At 35.2% G+C, this 21726-nt stretch overlaps 1 protein-coding gene across 1 annotated transcript in view; it reads left to right on the forward strand.

The window, feature by feature from the left end:
- Window positions 1–19944, forward strand: part of LOC109102924 (neprilysin-like) — a 46723-nt gene extending 26779 nt beyond the window's left edge. The window contains exons 6-23 of the mRNA XM_042743794.1: window positions 672–767; window positions 856–974; window positions 1235–1300; window positions 4010–4144; window positions 8188–8289; window positions 8402–8538; window positions 14240–14333; window positions 14451–14579; window positions 16163–16261; window positions 16483–16560; window positions 16645–16747; window positions 16886–16945; window positions 17054–17173; window positions 17263–17396; window positions 17818–17883; window positions 18458–18553; window positions 18995–19071; window positions 19179–19944. Coding sequence (XP_042599728.1) covers window positions 672–767; window positions 856–974; window positions 1235–1300; window positions 4010–4144; window positions 8188–8289; window positions 8402–8538; window positions 14240–14333; window positions 14451–14579; window positions 16163–16261; window positions 16483–16560; window positions 16645–16747; window positions 16886–16945; window positions 17054–17173; window positions 17263–17396; window positions 17818–17883; window positions 18458–18553; window positions 18995–19071; window positions 19179–19278 — 1811 coding nt within the window. The 3' untranslated portion in view covers window positions 19279–19944. The remainder of the gene's footprint in view (window positions 1–671; window positions 768–855; window positions 975–1234; window positions 1301–4009; window positions 4145–8187; window positions 8290–8401; window positions 8539–14239; window positions 14334–14450; window positions 14580–16162; window positions 16262–16482; window positions 16561–16644; window positions 16748–16885; window positions 16946–17053; window positions 17174–17262; window positions 17397–17817; window positions 17884–18457; window positions 18554–18994; window positions 19072–19178) is intronic.
- Window positions 19945–21726: the final 1782 nt, after the last annotated feature.

The following is a 21726-nucleotide window of genomic DNA, read 5'->3' on the forward strand; positions in this document are numbered from 1 at the left end:
GACGCATCATGATATTGAGTTGTAATTGAATTGAATAGTGAAACCAGTGAAGATTCATACCCCTATTTTTAGGCAATAATGACATACAGAGATTCCAGCTATAAACAAAAAGCATATAACTACAATTTTGTATTTGCACAGCAGAATATTTAATTGAGGAAAAAATGTAGATCAAGAATCGTTTTGGAATTGGATCGTGACTCCCAGAATCGGAATCGGATCGGATCGGATCGTGAAGTGCCTGAAGATTCCCACCCCTAATAGATGTACAGGATGTATGACAAGATTGTGATGCATCGATGCAAGTCCTTATTTTTGTTTTCTTTGCTTATACAAAAAGTACTTTCGCAGCTTTGTAAAGTTACGGTTGAACCCCTGATGTCACATGAATAGATCTCCCTGCTACATTTCTTGACTTTGACGTCCAAAAACCTGGATGATTTTTGGGTGAACTATCCCTTTAATAGTATATCTTCATAAATTGTCAGAAAGATTCTGTTATGACTCTGTCCATGGAAGATGTCTTTATCAAATCAATATGCAGTTCTTCAAATGAGCTGCCAGATATGAGATTCATAAGAGATTCTCAATAAAAAAATTCAAATTTCAACAACTTCAGTATTCAATGAATGCTTAAATAATGTTGCATTACTTCAATATTTTCCTGATAGGTGTCATTGAACAGAGAGGTGGGACGCCTCTGTTTACAGTGCTGCAAGATGTCTTTGAGTGGCCTATAGCAACAGATGATTGGGACACCAACTACGGTAGGAGAAGATTTCTCAGTAGGTTTTTATACATGTGCCCAGTTACCTCATAGGTACTTTATATCCCAATTTCTCATCTCCTGTACAGGAATGAATTGGAGAGCAGAAGATGCCATAGCCAAACTGAATGAGAAATATGGAAAGCAAGTCCTAATTAGCTTTTTTATTGGTACAGATGACAGAGACTCCAATGCGCACATCATTCATGTAGGTGTGCGCAACAACAGACTACATCTTTTCTCTTTTGCATACAAAGACAAATGCATATTTGCTTTAGTTGAAAACACTTTTAAGTTGCAAAATCACATAATTGCTTTAAACAGACAGTATCCTTGTTTATTGCTTTGTGAGGTTTTTAATTGGAGTAAATGATACAGTTTTATTGGGGTGGCACTACATGTGCATGCGTTGAGTTTTCTATTAAGAATTAAAGGCTGACTGTCTCTTGGTTTTATTCTCTGTGCCAGTTTGACCAGCCAAGTCTTGGCCTCTCCTCAAGAGACTACTATGTGTGCACGGGACCATATGAGGAGGTAAGAATAGCCTGTTAAAAAGGAACAGGTGGATTTTGTCAAACTTATCCGTGTGCTTTTATCTCCTTTTTTCCCCTTCACCTCTCTTCTCCCTGCTAAAAAGATGAGCTTAGACTATAATGAATTTTCATGTTGGTTCAGGCTAGTCTAACCAATCGACAAGAAGGGTTTCTAGTTGTCTGTCTTTTTTTACAACATTTTCTTTCTCACATTATTTATCCAGTAAAAAGTTCTTATTCATGAAATTGACAAAATTTAGGAGTTACAGATAAAACAACCCACCTTGGATTTGCCAAGACCACACAAGCTAGAAGTGAAAGATAAGCGCAGTCCATCTCCTAAAAGATCCAACAGACTACTCAATAAAAATAAGCTAATCAATTTGCATATACTTTCTTTTGAAACATCACACTTGGACTGGAGTGTTCAGACTCAGTGGACACAAACTGTTAGTTATCATCAACTGATCATTATTCAGGTGAGCAGTGTTGGGGGTAACGAGTTAAAAAGTAACGGATTACAGTAACTATATTATTTTTTTGGGTAACGAAGTAAAGTAACGCATTACACTAATAATATTAGTAACTACACTACTAGACTATCCTGCATTACACAAGCTGTGTTTGCCTGTGTGTAAAGTTCTGGGCCGGGTTTCCCGATAACGATTGATCTTTGCGCTTAAGAACGTTTTCTACGAGTAATTTTACGATCGTTCGTTATTGTTTCACGTGCGTTTCTCAACAATGCCCGTAAAGCAATCGCACGTAGCTGTGCTTTAAGTACTACTTAGGAGTCGCTATCCATTGGTCAAGTGCTGAAATGTCACCTAAGAATGGCACTTAATTGTAGTAAACTATAGTTTATTGACGTTAACCTAATGCTGCGTTCCAGACAGACAACTTGGATATAATAACTATAATACAATACAATATTATGGGCCCTATCATACACCCGGCGCGATGCAAGGCACAGGGCAAGTGTTTGCTAGTTTCAGTCCGGCGCCGTTCACATTTTCCCGTCCAGCGCTACGTCGTTTAATTAGCAAATGCATTTGCGCCCATTTGTGCGCCCATGGGCATGCTGGTCTAAAAAAGAGGTGTGTTTGCTATTGCTATTTTAAGGAGCTGAAAATAGACTGCACCATAGAACAACTCAAACCTGGTCTAAGTCTGGCGCAATGTCTTTTCTTTATATTTAAAGAGTGTGTTAGTATAGGCGGGTCCACAACGCGCGTACACGCTGCTTATTAAAAACAGGGATTCACAGCAGCACACAAACATGGCAAATATTAAAAATTAAAGAATTGCAATGCATAATTTTGTATAATTAAATATAAAAATGCCAACATGTCATAATGGATAGTCATCGCATGTATCAGAATTAGGCTATCTATTTGCTCGAGCACGAGCAGCTCCGTTTCATCTCGGAGACGCGTTCCGTCTTTGCGCTTGCCAAATTTCGCCGTGTAAATAGCAAATCCGTTATGGCAAGAGCGCAACTGGCTCTTAAAGGGAATTGAAGATGAGACTCTGATTGGTTTATTGCACGTTACGCCCCAAAAACACCCATTACTAATTAAGAGAATTATGGCACGAGCGAAACTGGCTCTTAAAGGGAATGGAACCAAACGTTTTTTTTTTCGTTGTTAAAATAGCAAAAGTGGATTTGGACACGCCCTGAGTGCACCTGCGCCGTGTGCTTTACACTTTGCGTTTAGATCGTTAAAATAGGGCCCTATATTATATTATATTATATTATATTATATTATATTATATTATATTATATTATATTATATTATATTATATTATTTTATACTTTACATAATAATATATAATGTACTTTTTATACAGTAGAGAGAGATAAATTATTTCCAGGTCTAATACATACATAGCTGGTTTTCGTGCACTTCAGCAAGTCATTGACATACTTGCATGCATCAAAATAAGGCTATTTTAAGAAAAACAATTAATAGACATGCTAAAACACAGACTTTGGTAACAATAAAACATATGGTGAAGAAAAAATAAAACATTTCATAGGGCCCTAAACTTAATTTTTGTTAAACTTTTAATAAATTGTTGTGAAAATGTATAAGTGTTATGATTTAAATTAATTAGACATGCTTTTTGATTAATACAATTAAACCATTGAACCATTAAAAAGGAGTTGAGAAAAAATAAAACAGAAAAAATGGAATCCAGAAAAATTAAAACGGAAAAACGGAATTTGGAAAAAAATAAAACGGATTTCATAGGGCCCTAAAAAAGTAAAGTAATAAGTAGTGAAGTTACTTTTCAAATGCAGTAACTAGTAAAGTAATATTATTACAATTTACAGAAGTAACTAGTAACTAGTAACTAATTACATTTTTTAAGTAACTACCCCAACACTGCAGGTGAGACATACAGTATAAGTCCTATCTGCCTTTATTATGTTACAGGCCTGGCTAATTTAATACAAAAATGCAATAAAGAAAGCTAGAAAGGGACAAACAGATAAAAAAAAAAATAATTATTTGGACAAAAACTTTTTTTTGGGGGAGAGGAGAGTGTGAGGGGAGAGGGGATTAGCTTGAATAATTTCTGACAGAGTGCCCAAATACTTAAACGACAGGGAAGCCAGAATCTGGCTGCTATGAATGAAGAAAATATGCATGCCAACAGGTACTGAATTTAGCACTTATGTGTTTTCAATTTGTGTTTTTCTCAGGCCTGTGTGACATATGAGAACTTCATGACTGACTTGGCAAAGCTTATCCGAACAGACCGGGGTCTGAAGGTCAATGACACTAATATCAGGCAAGAAGTTGCCCGGGTGATGATGATGGAAAAGGAAATTGCTAATGTAAGCATGGAAAACTTCTATCATTAAAACAATAACCACTCTGATGAAATCTACTGGTTTCTTATAAGACCTGAGACACATTAGCAATCAACTCCTTTCAACCTATTGGAAAGGTTAATAGTAACTGCAGCATTTCAATGTCACCAGATGTTCAGTAATGCATGTTGGAACTCTTTTTCTGTTTTAGTGAATATTAAGGTATGTTGTGCAATTTACGGTAACACTTTATAATAAGTAATAAAGTACTTACAAATCATTACTGTAGTCAATACATCCATAGACTCTATACAAATATATAATCATTATGCGCTTTTACCTTTACTTTTACAAACACAAACACACACACACACACACACACACACACACACACACACACACACACACACACACACACACACACACATACATATATACGTAAACCAAATACAGGTGCTGGTCATATAATTAGAATATCATCAAAAAGTTGGATTTAATTCACTAATTCCATTCAAAAAGTGAAACTTGTATATTATATTCCTTCATTACACACAGACTGATATATTTAAAATGTTTATTTCTTTTAATTTTAAAGATTATAACTGACAACTAAGGAAAATCCCAAATTCAGTATCTCAGAAAAATTAGGAATATTACTTAAGACCAATACAAAGAAAGGATTTTTAGAAATCTTGACCAACTGAAAAGTATGAACATGAAAAGTATGAGCATGTACAGCCCTCAGTACTTAGTTGGGGCTCCTTTTGCCTGAATTACTGCAGCAATGCGGGGTGGCATGGAGTCGATCAGTCTGTGGCACTGCTCAGGTGAGAGCCCAGGTTGCTCTGATAGTGGCCTTCAGCTCTTCTGCATTCTTGGGTCTGGCATATCGCATCTTCCTCTTCACAATACCCCATAGATTTTCCATGGGGTTAAGGTCAGGCGAGTTTGCTGGACAATTAAGAACAGGGATACCATGGTCCTTAAACCAGGTACTGGTAGCTTTGGCACTGTGTGCAGGTGCCAAGTCCTGTTGGAAAATGAAATCTGCATCTCCATAAAGTTGGTCAGCAGCAGGAAGCATGAAGTGCTCTAAAACTTCCTGGTATACGGCTGCATTGACGTTGGACCTCAGAAAACACAGTGGACCAACACCAGCAGATGACATGGCACCCCAAACCATCACTGACTGTGTAAACTTTACACTGGACCTCAAGCAATGTGGATTATGTGCCTCTCCTCTCTTCCTCCAGACTCTGGGACCCTGATTTCCAAAGGAAATGGAAAATTTACTTTCATCAGAGACCATAACTTTGGACCACTCAGCAGCTGTCCAGTCCTTTTTGTCTGTTGTTCAAGAGTGGCTTGACACAAGGAATGCGACAGCTGAAACCCATCTCTTGCATATGTCTGTGCGTAGTGGTTCTTGAAGCACTGACTCCAGCTGCAGTCCACTCTTTGTGAATCTCCCCCACATTTTTGAATGGGTTTTGTTTCACAATCCTCTCCAGGGTGCGGTTATCCCTATTGCTTGTACACTTATTTTCTACCACATCTTTTCCTTCCCTTCGCCTTTCTATTAATGTACTTGGACACAGAGATCTGTGAACAGCCAGCCTCTTTTGCAATGACCTTTTGTGTCTTGCCCTCCTTGTGCAAGGTGTCAATGGTCATCTTTTGGACAACTGTCAAGTCAGCAGACTTCCCCGTGATTGTGCCTACAGAACTAGACTGAGAGACCATTTGAAGGCCTTTGCAGGTGTTTTGAGTTAATTAGCTGATTAGAGTGTGGCACCAGGTGTCTTCAATATTGAACCTTTTCACAATATTCCAATTTTCTGAGACACTGAATTTGGGATTTTCCTTAGTTGTCAGTTATAATCATCAAAATTAAAAGAAATAAACATTTGAAATAAATCAGTCTGTGTGTAATGAATGAATATAATATATAAGTTTCACTTTTTGAATGGAATTAGTGAAATAAATCAACTTTTTGATGATATTCTAATTATATGACCAGCACCTGTACAGTTAATGCTATGTCAGTTAGCACTGCATTATTCAGATCCTTTATTTGTTACGTAGAGAGCACTTGAAAAACAGATAAACCACATATTTTCACAATTGTGCATGTATTGTCTTTGCATTTTTTTTTATTCAGCTTTATAGGGGATTGCTGGATGCCTTTGTCCATGTTAGGATTTCCTGGTACATCATAAGTTATTACTTCCATTTTGGACTTTCTGTGCAAGAGCGCCCTCCAGCTTTCAGTATGAATAAAACATACACTGCATGAGAGTGTTTAGCGCTCTGTAATGTTGATGTCCATTTCAAGGAAAGTCTGATTACTCAGCAGCCATATTAATTTTTTTTTTTATCGTGTGTCTTAACACGTTGCTTTTGTCTGCCATGTTTTCCTGTTGTCCCACCTCTTTGTTTCCCTTGGTCATACCCTCTTGTTTAGCCCTTGTCTTGTCCTCATTTCCTTAATTGTGCTCAACTACCCCTCGTGTACTTTCTTCCCTTATATTGTGCTGTTCTCCCTATTGTGCTTGTGGGTTCCTCTTGTGCCATAGAGTTTCTGACTCACTGCTCTATATTCCAGTCTTGTCCTGTTATTTGCTGATTGTGTATCCTTGCTTCAGTTTTTGCTCTTGTTTTCCCTTTTGTTTTTGATCCTTCAGTAATCTTGCTTATTTATTTGTAATATTTTTAGTTGTTCTTGTTTCTAGTCTTGTATTGCTTGGATTTATACTTTAGTTATTTAATAGACACCTTTACTTTTGGTTTTGATTGTTTAGTTTTTTTCTCTATTTTCTAATGTTATTTTTTCCCTTTTATTACATGTTGTTTCTCCTTGTTTTGTGCTGAGTAGTGTTGTTGAGTGGTCTTGAGTGGTGTTCATTTTGAAGGTGGGACTTATCCACCATATTGCGAGTTGAAGTTTCTCTCATTCATAAGTATCAGAGTGAACTGTCTTCATATTGCTATAGTCTTTGGTAATGTTCACATCTCCCCATTATAGACTAAGTTAACCAGATGTGCCACTTCCCAGGGACACGTTCTGCACAGGATGCGCTAAGCTGATAGATCGTTATGACATCAAAGTACCACGAGAGCTATAGAAAGCAGAACAAATGGCTCCATACTTTTCGAATCGTTCTCGCGGTACTTTAATATCATACAACGATCAATCAGCGCAAGATCAAGTGGCACGTTTGGTCACCTTAGCATCTTTTCTCTTTGAATTTAAATATAGATTCATTCACACTGGCCCCTGAAAACCTCTATGCGAACACACTTGCCTGAGAAAGTGCTCTACATTTACAGTTAATTTAGGTTTGATTTACATTTTTTTTTAAATATTTATTGCTACCTTAATATTTAATTGTATGCACATGTATTATTTTTAACATTTATATTTGCATTGTTCACTATATGGCCTAAGGTATGTGGGTATCCTTTTCTGATTAAGGGGATTTCATGCTTAATTTATTTTTTAGTTAATCTGGAAAATTCTTGGAAGTTACTTTAAACTTTATAGTATATTCATTGGCCAAGAAACAGTATGTTTCTTTGTTTAAACCATATAAGTTTGTGCTCCACACTGAAACTGTTTGCTAGAGTGGCTGCACAGCTAAACTTTGATAAATATCTCTGCCATGTTTTCCCCAATGTTCTTGGTGATGTTTTTACCTTTTATGATAGTGAGGTCATTCTTGTTTAGTTTACACAGTATGGATTACAGGCCTGAGTATTGGAGCTCGAGTCAGACCCACACTGCTTTCGAGACCTTTCTCTTGAAAATAAATGCTCATAAATCTGCATTTGTGCATTTGGGGTTTGGTTAAGAGGAATGTGCACAGCAAAGTTATGTTCTAAATATTCTAGAGGCAATGGCATTTTAAACAGTTAAAAAATAATATTACAGTATTGGGGACTGGGCTGCTGTACGTATAAAGTGAAAAGACTGAAATAACTGGACAAAAAGCTGTTAAATCTCCTTCTCACATCCTATGAAATGTTGTCACCCTTTTTGCAGTTTCATGCTCTCCTTGTCTTCACAGGCAACAGACACACCTGAGGACAGAAACAACCCGGTTCTACTTTACAACAAGATGCCTCTGGAGATCCTGAATAACAACTTCACTCTGGAGTTTGATTCCAGGGTAATAATACTAAAAATAAATAAATAAAAAAGCTTTAACTCCCATGCAGTGAACAGTATTATTATTTTATCCTAATAAAAACTACAATTAAACAATTCTTCATTCATTTCAGGTGTTCAACTGGACACTCTTCACTAATAAGATCATGGACACAGTTGGCATTCCCATTACAGACAGTGAGGAGGTTATTGTGTATGCCCCAAACTATTTTAAGAGGCTGAACCCTGTCCTTGCCAAGTACACAAAGAGGTAATTTCACATGCAATCTTCTGTCTAGTGCTTTAGAATGTGTTATCAATGTTGCTATAGAACACTACTTCTCATATTATTTTTCTAGTGTACAATTGCATATGGTGCTCACATTTTCTGTATACATACTGTATATGGCCTACTACCTTTAGAAAATGTGTAGAATACACTGCGTGAGATGCTGTATCCAATAATGAACTGTCCTTGGATAGGTTAAATGTACTATGTAATAATAAATGTAACTCAATTCCGAGTATGGGTTACTATACTTGGCAAATGTCACAACTTTCACTTTTCACTTTCACTACATTTTTTTTTTTTATGTGGGACCAAATCTTTTTCATTACTTTACTGAAGTTTAATTAATTTTCTTATGTGTAAACAAGCAGTTGTTTATCATTATACAAAATGTATATAATGCACAAATAGGAAAAAAAGACTGTTGTCATTACTGACATTAAAGAATAGCTTTTACTAACAGAGTATCCATAGCCCTATACTGAAAAATATAAAATAACACCCAATCCCTATATTTACAAAGCTTTCGGCATCCCCTAATCTAAAGTGTAAACTATCCATCACTTGTAAATGTGTTACATATCGCTTGTAGACCTTTCTTACCTGTTACAAATTATTTGTATATGTACACACGTCATTTATAACACTTTCTGCATCCCCTAATCTAAAGTGTAAACAATTCATCACTTGTAAATGTGTTACATATCATTTGTAAACCTTTCTTACCTGTTACAAATTATTTGTATATGTACACAAGTCATTTATAACACTTTCTGCATCCCCTAATCTAAAGTGTAAACTGTCCATCACTTGTAAATGTGTTACATATCATTTGCAGATCTTTATAAATTATGTACAAACTGCAGTTGGTAAATTTACTATGTATTTGTCATATGCAAAGGTTCTGGTATACCTTTCAGTTACAGGATATACAAATCTATATAAATCCCTTATATGATATTTAAATTATAATTTTTTTATGCAAATATATTTTACTATTATATAGATATATTTGAGCCTCTAACTCACTCCTTACACACAACTTTTTAGCCACTTCACAAAAATAAAAAAAGCAATATAGATATATTGACAGTGACTATCTTAGTTATTATACTGTTGTATAAAAAAGATCATTTTAAGCTACCTACTCCACCCTATAATCTTAAACATAACCATTTTGACAATAAACAAAGTGTAACAGGCAGATAAATGTACGTTAGTCACAATAATTTATTTAAAACATTACAAAAAGCAGTATAAATAACAGATAAAACTACGCGTGTGCTACATTACCAGTGTTCTGACAGCAAAACAATTTTGTGTGAGTTACAGAATGAAATTAAAGTGTTTAATCGCTGCGAACATTTTCCTGATCTGCATCTCCATCCTTCAAAGCCTCGCGCTGCATCACACTCAACAGAAATTGGCATGTCGCAAACAATCTATGGTGGTCGCAAATCACAAGTGACAGCCAATAAGGAGCGAGGTTTGACGTCACTGCCGCAAACCAGTGTCGTTGTGTAGAAGCGCCAATTCTGAAAGTTTTAACAGATGAGACGGCAGCTATGTACTGTTATTAATATATAATGATTATATTACGGAAAACAAATCTTTTTCTCTCACAGTGGTATCGTACGACTTCTGAAGGCTTAGAATAAAATGCACAAAATAATGGACTACGTTTATGGTGTGTTTTCATGTTATGGTGAGCAGCTGTCCCATGGGAAACAAAATAAAAAATAAACAATTAAGTGCTGATTAAATGGTGGCGGAGTGTTAATTGATTTATTTAAAAAAATAAGTTCAAGCTTGGGTAAAGTGATGGAATGAGATGGATCATGTAACAGGAAGATCTGCAAATGATATGTAAAACATTTACAAGTGATGGATAGTTTACACTTTAGATTAGGGGATGCAGAAAGTGTTATAAATGACTTGTATACATATACAAATAATTTGTAACAGGTAAGAAAGGTCTACAGGTGATATGTAACACATTTACAAGTGATGAATAGTTTACACTTTAGATTAGGGGATGCAGAAAGCTTTGTAAATGATTTATTCATGCGTTTACACATCATCTGTCACAGTTGTTGAACACTTTGTAGTGTGTACTAAGTACTGACTGGTGAGGATATAGACAGCTGTCTTCTGTGACACACATGGAGTCTTTAACTCTGTGCACCTGATGTGAGCTTCAGTGGAAGGTAAAAGCGGTTGAGAGGGTTCACTTTATCACTAGATCCACACACTCCACACAGAGCACAAGTCTGTGCTGATGAGTGAAAGCATTTAACACAACCCACTGGAATCATCTGACTAAGGCATTTATAAATGTTTATCCACTTCAAAACAAATGCATTACTCTTCTTAAAAATAGTGCTTTGGCATACCTGCATGTTTGTGCTTTTGAACACAGACCAGCTAACAAATTCGCCAATAAATCATATACTGATCATTTACTAATGGTTTATTCATCATTTGTTCATGATTAACAATTGTTTTTTGAGATAATTATACAAAACAATTTTGACATAAATACTTCAATGATTTATAAGTGATAAATAATGTATCAACTAATAACTTATAAACCGTCTACTAATGATCAGTTTGATTTATTTCATGATTTGAACTTTTTTTAAGATAACTTACAACACATTTGTAAATCTCATTAATCATTTATGAACATACTGTATAGTCATGTTTTGTAAATGATTCATTCATCATTAACTAATAACTTATAAGTAACTTATAACTGAATTAATAAAACATTACTAAAATGTTAAGTTATTAATTATTAATCATTTATGAATGTATAGTCATGTTTTGTAAATGATTAGTTCATCATTAACTAATAATTTATAAATAACTTATAACAGAACGTTATTATAAAGTGTTACCCACCACACAACTCAATAGCAAAGGGAACACCACAGTAGGGCTGTCAAAAAAAAAAAAATTTGAATTTCAAATATTCGTCGAATTTAAAATAAAAATCCACATTTTGCATTAAGGTGGCAGTCTTTATCAGTGGCGGCACGAGATGCGATGATGATGTAAGTGTCATTGCATTTTAATGTTTTGTTAATCTATCCAGTTGAAGCCACTAGATTGTAGCATTGTTAATTACAAATACTGCGTGAAAAGAGAACATCAATGTGGAGAATATCCTGTTTACGTCAAAACTAAAACCAAGCTGTTCACACAGAATGCATATTTTGCACATTATCTAGAGGGACATCTATCACCGTTGCACTCGTGTCTCACATAAAAGAGCCACATGTTTAGAAAGCCATGTAAAATTAATGTAGGTTCAACTTTGAAAAAACATACCTCAAGACTTTATGGCGGGTTTTTTCCCCATCCCACTGCAACTCGTTTTTCTAAATGAAAAATGTACAAACCTGATTCCAAAAAAGTTTGGACACTGTACAAATTGTGAGTAAAAAAGGAATGGAATAATTTACAAATCTCATAAACTTATATTTTATTCACAATGGAATATAGATAACATATCAAATGTTGAAAGTGAGACATTTTGAAATGTCATGCCAAATATTGGCTCATTTTGGATTTCATGAGAGCTACACATTCCAAAAAAGTTGGGACAGGTAGCAATAAAAGGCCGGAAAAGTCAAATGTACATATAAGGAACAGCTGGAGGACCATTTTGCAACTTATTAGGTCAATTGGCAACATGATTGGGTATAAAAAGAGCCTCTCAGAGTGGCAATGTCTCTTAGAAGTCAAGATGGGCAGAGGATCACCAATTCCCCCAATGCTGCGGCGAAAAATAGTGGAGCAATATCAGAAAGGAGTTTCTCAGAGAAAGATTGCAAAGAGTTTGAAGTTATCATCATCTACAGTGCATAAAATCATCCAAAGATTCAGAGAATCTGGAACAATCTCTGTGCGTAAGGGTCAAGGCCGGAAAACCATACTGGATTCCCGTGATCTTCGGCCCTTAAACGGCCCTGCATCACATACAGGAATGCTACTGTAATGGAAATCACAACATGGGCTCAGGAATACTTCCAGAAAACATTGTCGGTGAACACAATCCACCGTGCCATTCTCCGTTGCCAGCTAAAACTCTGTAGGTCAAAAAAGAAGCCATATCTAAACATGATCCAGAAGCGAAGGCGTTTTCTCTGGGGCCAAGGCTCATTTAAAATGGACTGTGGCAAAGTGGAAAACTGTTCTGTGGTCAGACGAATCAAAATTTGAAGTTCTTTTTGGAAAACTGGGACACCATGTCATCCGGACTAAAGAGGACAAGGACAACCCAAGTTGTTTTCAGCGCTCAGTTCAGAAGCCTGCATCTCTGATGGTATGGGGTTGCATGAGTGTGTGTGGCATGGGCAGCTTACACATCTGGAAAGGCACCATCAATGTTGAAAGGTATATCCAAGTTCTAGAACAACATATGCTCCCATCCAGACGTCGTCTCTTTCAGGGAAGGCCTTGCATTTTCCAACATGACAATGCCAGACCACATACTGCATCAATTACAACATCATGGCTGCGTAGAAGAAGGATCCGGGTACTGAAATGGCCAGCCTGCAGTCCAGATCTTTCACCCATAGAAAACATTTGGCGCATCATAAAGAGGAAGATGCGACAAAGAAGACCTAAGACAGTCGAGCAACTAGAAGACTGTATTAGACAAGAATGGGACAACATTCCTATTCGTAAACTTGAGCAACTTGTCTCCTCAGTCCCCAGACGTTTGCAGACTGTTATAAAAAGCAGAGGGGATGCCACACTGTGGTAAACATGGCCTTGTCCCAACTTTTTTGAGATGTGTTGATGCCATGAAATTTTAAATCAACTTATTTTTCCCTTAAAATAATAAATTTTCTCAGTTTAAACATTTGATATGTCATCTATGTTGTATTCTGGATAAAATATTGAAATTTGTAACTTGCACATCATTGCATTCTGTTTTTATTCACAATTTGCACAGTGTCCCAACGTTTTTGGAATCGGGTTTGTACTCTGTGTGATTGGCTTTCGGCCCTTTGTATTAAACTATGCATACATGCTGTTTTGTTCATAGTTGTTTAAGCAACTTAATTATAAACTTTATTTTAAACATTATGCACTTTTTTCACAGATAGTCATTTTATCTTATGCTTTGAATAAACGTGCATTAGTAATATTTTGCTCGATGCGCCCTCTTGTGGCCTCAGGAGAAAAGCCAAAAGCTCTTCTTCACCCTAACTGAAATTATGCATTTAAAATTTGAATATAATTAAGTATAAAATTCGAATTTAGTTTTTCAGCCATTTTGACAGGTATATGAAAGGTTTAAATAAGACTGGTTCCACCTGCACTAAGCAGGTTTTAATCACCGACACCCAGTCTTGATTGGCACCTGAGTCTAATTTACCTTTTCCTTTTTTTTTTTTTTTTTTTTTTTATCTACTGAGTCTACTTACTTTTTCAGTGTGACTGATATGTTTTTAAGCTGAATTTCAATTTAAATTGTGAAAAATTCTACAAAATATAAATTTAATGTGCAATTTGTTAGGGTGTATCAATTTAATTAATATGCAATGTTTCAAAAAGGGTCAAATGTTTGCTTGTCAAAGTATGCCAGAAAAGCTATTTCCATAGGATGTACTTATTTTTTCCACATGACTGTACATACAGTATAACTCTTGATTGATTGTATGTGCAGGGACGTTCAGAACTACATGGTGTGGCGTTTCATTATGAATCTGGTGGTTGGTTTGAGCAAGACATACAGGGAGACCAGGAAAGCATTCAGGAAGGTAAAAAGCAAAAAAAAATAATAATAATAAAATAAAAAAATAAAATGAAAAATTCAAACTGTGAATTAACAGGCATAATTTTATACACATTTATAATCTTGCTACCACCCCTCTCAGGCTATCTATGGGACCACCTCTGAACCAGCAGTTTGGAGACAGTGTGCCATCTATGTGAACAACAACATGGAGAATGCTGTGGGGAGACTGTATGTGGAGGAAGCCTTTCCAGGAGATAGCAAAGACATGGTGAGCTGTATGTGTGCAGTATATGCCTGTATGGGTCCTATAATGGCTCTTGAAAATGTGCTTGTGTATGTTTGTACATACTCTTGAGTCCTGTGTGGGATGATTTGAAGTGTATCCATTTTCTCATATGCATGAAAGAACAGCTAAGCATTGCACCAGTACCACCTGTCATAAAACACACTGACATCTGACACTCCATTAATCACTGGACTCACCTGGCCTCAAGCCCACCACATGCACATGGCAGCACCCTGCACAGTTTCTTCAAATACAGCCTATGGGAATAAGAAAAAAAGAAAAAGAAAATCACACTCACTAACTTGATTTAAGTCTTTCTATAATTTTTGTTTTTCTGCAGAAATTGTTGAATATAATTTTTACATGAATATTATTTTGAAAATTCCTTAGATTCTAAAATTATGTGTGTTTTATGTCTGTTTAACAGTTTTTGTGGAAATTACATTTTAAACACTAGAATAAAATGGCTTACTGCTTTGTTACAATATTTGTAACCGAAACACGCATTTGTAACCTAAATAACAGTAAATATTTACAACTTGACTAGAAATGATAATCAGTATAAATATTCTGCTCACAATTGATATTTTTGCCTCATCTTTTGCACATTTAATCTTAATGGCTCTTAAGTGACTTCTCCTTGGTAAAAAAGTACACTAAATGTAATTTGATAAAAATTACAACTATGGGACAGTGTAGTTTTTGAAAAATTTATAGAAATGTTCGACAAAAAGAAAAAAATCTGAAAAATTAAGCTTTGGTGACCCATAATATAATAATCTTCAAGTCATCCATACAAGGCCCACCCATAAATCTTTCCTCACATCAATGTCGTGCCAGTGGGTTTGAGGTCACCAGGATAATGTTACAGATATTCACACAGAGTCATATGTCAATAATTAGCCTTATCCAGCACTGTCTATCTGTCAGAGAACAACATGCAGTGGACTATCAGTGGTCTCTCAGTCTGCCAGTTTTATAAATGAGAGAACAAGATATCTTGTAAGTTCCAGTTAAAACAAATCCATCATGCAGAGTGTGAACATGCTTTACAGACAGTTGATTATTTTTCCAATTTTCCATAACTTTATCATTGTCAAACATAAACAGAATAGATACAGTTTTGGTATTTATGTACAGGTCATTGGTTTTAGATGGATGATAAAGAACACAAAACCATTTAGATTTTTTTTTTTTTTTTTTTTTTTTTGAGAACATTTGTTAGGACATTTTTGGTTTTCCCCCCTGATAGACAAGACTTTCTACTAATGTTTGTGGTGGATCTTGGCCTGCATACTAGCCATGTCTAAACCACACTCAAACTTGGTCTTGTACAAAATTCCTTGAAAGCCTACATGTTTAAAGTAAACATGGAAAAGTAATTTAATCCATTTGCAAATTTTCATTGTATCACAAACATCTTGTAGTAGCTAATTTATATTAGACTTGCATCCAAAGGATGAACAGTATGAGCAGAACCTACTAAACAATTCCCAACCAGAATGTGTATGGAATTTCTGTGGAGAAATGGTGTCTGATGATGTCCTTCTCTGCGATTTTCTCAGATGGATGAGATGATCACTAACATCACAGATGTATTTGTGAGTAATCTGGACGATCTAGCTTGGATGGATGCTGAAACTAAGAAGGCTGCAGGGGAGAAGGTGAGGCTTATTTTTTAATTCTATATTTCAAATTAAAGGTTAATGATACTGCACAATCACTGCTGATCAAAAATGCCAGATATGACTAAAAGCATCTTTGAAAGCTCATTCCATACAAATCTTTTCTTGACTAAAGAAATAAAGAGTTTGCTTATAACTGACTTTTTGCTGTACCAAAAGACACATTAATAATACTATTTCTTTACTTTTCTTCATTACAGGCACGAGCAATCAGAGAAAGAATTGGTTTTTCAGAAAATATCATGAACAACACATACCTAGACCAGGAATACCAAGATGTGAGTGCTTACAAGATGAAGGGTGAATTTAAAAGATCATGTTAATTGAAATAATTGAAAATTAATCTTCCATTTTCCTATTAGTTAAGCTATAGAGCAGAAGAATACTTTGAGAACATTCTAAAGAACTTGGAGTTTGGTCAGAAGAAACGCCTAAAGAAACTGAAAATCAAAGTGAACAAAGAAGAGTAAGAACTTACAAGATATATGATTGTATAACTGTGCTCTAAATAGTCTTTCCATTTTTCCAGTTTAGTAACTGTCATAAAACCCTAATGAATAAAGAGCTCTAATTAAATGTTAAAGCGATATGCATCTTTAATTCAGTGGATCACAGGAGCTGCTGTTGTCAATGCATTCTACTCATCTAGCAGAAACCAAATAGGTATTTGAATCACATTTACACAATGTAGCAGTGACTAAAAATAAATAAATAAATAATCTGCTTTGTCTAACCATGAAGAATTCATTTGAGTTATCTGCTTTCTTTTAGTATTTCCTGCAGGTATTCTTCAGCCACCATTCTTTGGTAAAGGTCAGCCCTGGTCTCTGAACTATGGCGGTATTGGGATGGTCATTGGGCATGAGATCACTCACGGCTTTGATGACAATGGTATCAGACTCCAAACAGATCTCCCTTACATATTTTGTCATGTAACAGTGTTGCAAGGTTACATTTTCCACATTTCTTTCCTTGTTCAGGACGTAATTTTGATAAAGATGGTGACCTCAAAGACTGGTGGACTCCATCTTCAACTCAGAAATTCCATGAGCTTTCCAAATGTATTGTGGACCAGTATGGAAGCTACTCTTGGGATTTGGCGAATGGACAAAATGTATTCAATGACTGTCTAATATTTTTAAAATTAAAATTATTTTACATTATCTATAATTTTTTATTACAAATATGATAGTTATGTAGTACATGATGTCTAGTCAAATAAAGCTTACCATCTTAAACCGTTTAGAAGTTATTGTTTAACAGAAAATAATAGTTCTATCTACCCTACTGTGCTAGGTTTTTTACCATTTGTGACTTTTATGTCATTGGTTACTTGTAGCTATCTGTGAGTTTTTGACAGCAGTAATTTGGACATTATTAGTTACACAAATAGTTTTCCTGGAGCTAGAATAAACTGTGATGTGTTTTTTTTTTTTTTTTTTTTTTTTTTTGAGATGTAGAAAGACATCTAAATTACTGTCTCATTTTCCATCCCCTTTCTTCTTTTTTCTCTCTTCTGTCCTTTGTGTGAACAGTTAAATGGGAATAATACCCTTGGGGAGAACATTGCTGACAACGGGGGCATTCGCCAGTCTTATCAAGTAAAGAGAGAGCAACTTAGCCTTCACTGCAGCTCTTTTGACATCCCTTTTTACTGCTATAAGAATTGGTTTAGTTTAAAATGCTTTCTCACATCCAAAAGGGGACAAAATTTCAATTATTTTGAAACGTGATCATAATTCAAGACTTTGCAGTCTAAAGGAATTAGTTTGAAGGTAAAAAAACAACAACAACAACAACAACATGAGGATAGATGCTGAGCAGAGAGGGCAGCTCAGTTTGTTCCACTGTGGATGGATTTCTGTCAGATGTGATGACAGAGGGAATCAGCTTAATAGTTTGGATTCTTAGAAAAGCCAAAAGGGGGAGAAAATTGCTCATGGACTACAGTTCAATGTGCTTAATACTAGGCCTCACTGAACCATCAAATACAGTCAACAGTATATAATATATAATCCTAAATCTGTCACTTAGGAAAGCCTTCAGAAGGCATTTGACTGTGAGATAAAACTTCATGTCTGATGTTAATTATTATTTAGAAATTTGAGAGACAAGAGTTTGTTTTCAGTAACTGCTTCCCAAGATTCATCAGAACCCCTGTGCTTACTTTTTTAGGCCTACCAGAACTATGTGAAAAAACATGGGAAAGAGGCTCCACTTCCTGGAATTGACCTCAATCACGAGCAACTCTTTTTCCTTAACTTTGCACAGGTGAAACACTTAATTAGAGAACTTGCAGGAATATTCAAGGTTCAGTACCTCTGAAGTTAAGATCAACTGACAGCACTTGTGGCATAATGTTGATGACCACAAAAAATATTTTAATGTTGAATGCAAGTTATATTAAATTTTACAACTTCATTGTCATGACAACACATTGTCAAGGCCAGATTTACTAACAGCTTGCACCACCTCAAAAACCCTCTTTGGACTTGAATCACTCATACTATGTTGTCCTGTTTGTTAAATCTGGCCCATAATGCCAATAAACCCTTAGACTTAAATATATAAACATTTAGACAAATGCGTTATAATTAAGCTTACCTTCTACTGAACTCCTGCATATGACCAGTCTGATGAATATAAATAGGAATGTTTTAATTAAGCTTTTTGTAACTGCTGTATTTTTTTTATTTATTTATTTTTTTACAAGTTTGGTGTGGAACACATAGACCAGAGCATGCTGTCAACTCCATCAAAACTGATGTCCACAGTCCAGGGAAATTTAGGTATGTTAACCTTCTTTCACTGACTGTCATGCACTTCTGTTTTATGCCTTTCAGACTCATGTCAGAATGTGTTGGTTATCACTACTTTGCCATTTTTCTTTGTACAGAGTTCTTGGGTCATTACAAAACTTTCCAGAGTTCGCCAAAGCCTTCCAGTGCCAGAAAAACACCAACATGGTGCCTGAGAAGATTTGCAGAGTGTGGTGATTACTTGAGGAACAGAAGATGAGAGTTATATTGAGGGCCTGTGGTCCGTATACCCTCTCACCTCTCTGCTGACTCTTAGACCAATGTGGCAGATGCTGATAAATGTCCTCATCTGTGTAAGCTATGGCCACTATGCTCAACTCCACCAGTGCACTTGAGCCATATATAGAGAGGGGGAGCTGTCTCAAAACACTTCTACAAGCATCAGCCATTTTATTTGAATACAGTTTGTGAGATGATTACTCAGTTCATGGCTCTTACTGTTTTATACACAAGTCTGAAGAATAAAGCAAAAAACAAAAATAATTCTAAAGTAAAGTTTATGTAGAGATACTGTCAAAAATTATCACAATGTTAATCAAATAAAACTGTGAATTGGAGATATTAGTAGCATTATGTATATATATATTTAATGCATTACTAGTATACATTGCTTTTACTGGTCAACTTGATTAGATTCAGTAAGTAACTACCCAAACATGCCCAAGAATATTATGTATAGTACCATGGGAGTTAATAGATATTTAAGTGAATTCCAAGAAAATTGTTAAACTATGTATTCATTTATCTCATTAGCAAATAATCTCATTTGTACACAGCACATTGTAATAAAAAAAAAAAAAATGTAGATTCATTTGTAATTTGTGTCATTGGATTTATTTTCCTTAGAATATTTGCTTATAATCATAAAAGTTTAACTGGGACAGTATATATTTACTGTAAATCAGACACTGAATGTTTGATTTGAAAATCCCAAACATGACAAGACAGACAGATGTATTAAAATGCATCTTTTTTATTTCTTCTTTCATTGTGCTGTCCTTGATATTTGTATAAATGGGTGTGCATGTGACAAATAATGTCATTCTGTCAAGCGTCACTGAATTAAAGCCTTAAAATGTTTTTAATTCGGTTTTCAACATCTGTCAATGTTTTCATATGATGTGGAGGACTAAATTAATCATACTGAGACTAATTCATGCAGACAGTGTTTATGCCAAAGATTTTTTACACATATCCTTACGCTTTGCTTTAAAAAATAACAACAACAATAATAATAATAATAATCTATATACTTTATAATTGTTTCTGAAATGCTGGTCCCAACATGTCTATTACATCTTAACTAGCAATGAAACAAACTGCCAAATTAATGTTTTTTTTTTTTTTTGCATTTTTGAAAATGTAGAAGCTTCAATTTGTGATATTGTTAGTTATCAGGCATAGTAATTTTAAATGTATTTTACATTAGCATTACAAATTATATTCATTTTCGTGGGCATTGGGATGCTGTGCTTAAAAACAAGAAGCTTAAAGGAATTTTGCCTAACAGCTCCTCTGTGCTGTGTTAACAAAAACATCAAAATGCAAAAAGTTTTTTTTCTTTACATTTTTGTTCTGTTCTGTCCATTTGATGCCAGGGGTCTATCTTCTCAGCATTGTTTGCTATTTTACATCTTTTCACACTGTTTTCCCATCTTTGATAAAACACTGTTCACCAAAATCCATCTCAACCACTTCACAGACAAATATACCTCAGATGCCTGTATTTAGATACTTTGTAATAAGCATATTCAGAAGAGAATTTTGTTTTATGAATAAATTGTTAATGTAAAAAATTCTTTGTTGTGCATTTTGTTTTCTCAAGGTCTCTTGCTTCTTTGATGAGAAGTGTTGAACAAGGAACAAAAACAGGCCTCAAAAACCTCTGTGGCATTTTCTTTGGCAGGCAAACAAGCCCTGGGAGAGTGTAATCCAGAATATCAGCAGCCCAGTGAAAAGAAACACTGTTATTTTTTCATTTGTAATGCCTTGATACAGCACTGAGACAGATTTGGTTTGGGTTCTTGCTCCCCTTATGGGGCCTTGCAAAAGTAGGAGTGTACAGCCTTTTGCAGTGCATGCTCACAAATCTTCTGACCCTTGTAAAGCTTGACAATATGGAGTTGCTGCTCTTCACATATTAGTCCTGTAGGTCCTGTCCACCATCTTTACTGCCTCTTTGCAGATGAGTTAAATATACCTCACGCTGCCACCCACCTGATTAAAAACTGATTTGTTGGCTGACTGGTGACTGGTTATAGTGAGGGCTGAAACTTGAACTGCAGGTCTACCATACCCTCTTCACTCCCTGCTGCATATCACTCTTCAACTTGTAGTGTGTTTAATGTTTGATATTAACATACAATGTATTCATCTATTAATTTATTTTTATTATAAGGACATTCCATTGACTTTCAATGTTTTTATAGCCAGTGGCATTTTAAAACTTGACAACATACATACTGTATACAATCACAAACACTAAAAAATTTATTTGGCTATTTATTATTATTGTTTTATTTATTTATTTAATTTATTTATATATTTTTTTGTATTTCAGTTTAAAATGAAAATTCAAACTTACTTTGAGTTGAGTGAATTTGTTCAGTTTCCAGTCTTGAAACA

The sequence above is a fragment of the Cyprinus carpio genome, chromosome B18 (assembly GCF_018340385.1).
Source record: "Cyprinus carpio isolate SPL01 chromosome B18, ASM1834038v1, whole genome shotgun sequence".
Taxonomy (NCBI): domain Eukaryota; kingdom Metazoa; phylum Chordata; class Actinopteri; order Cypriniformes; family Cyprinidae; genus Cyprinus; species Cyprinus carpio.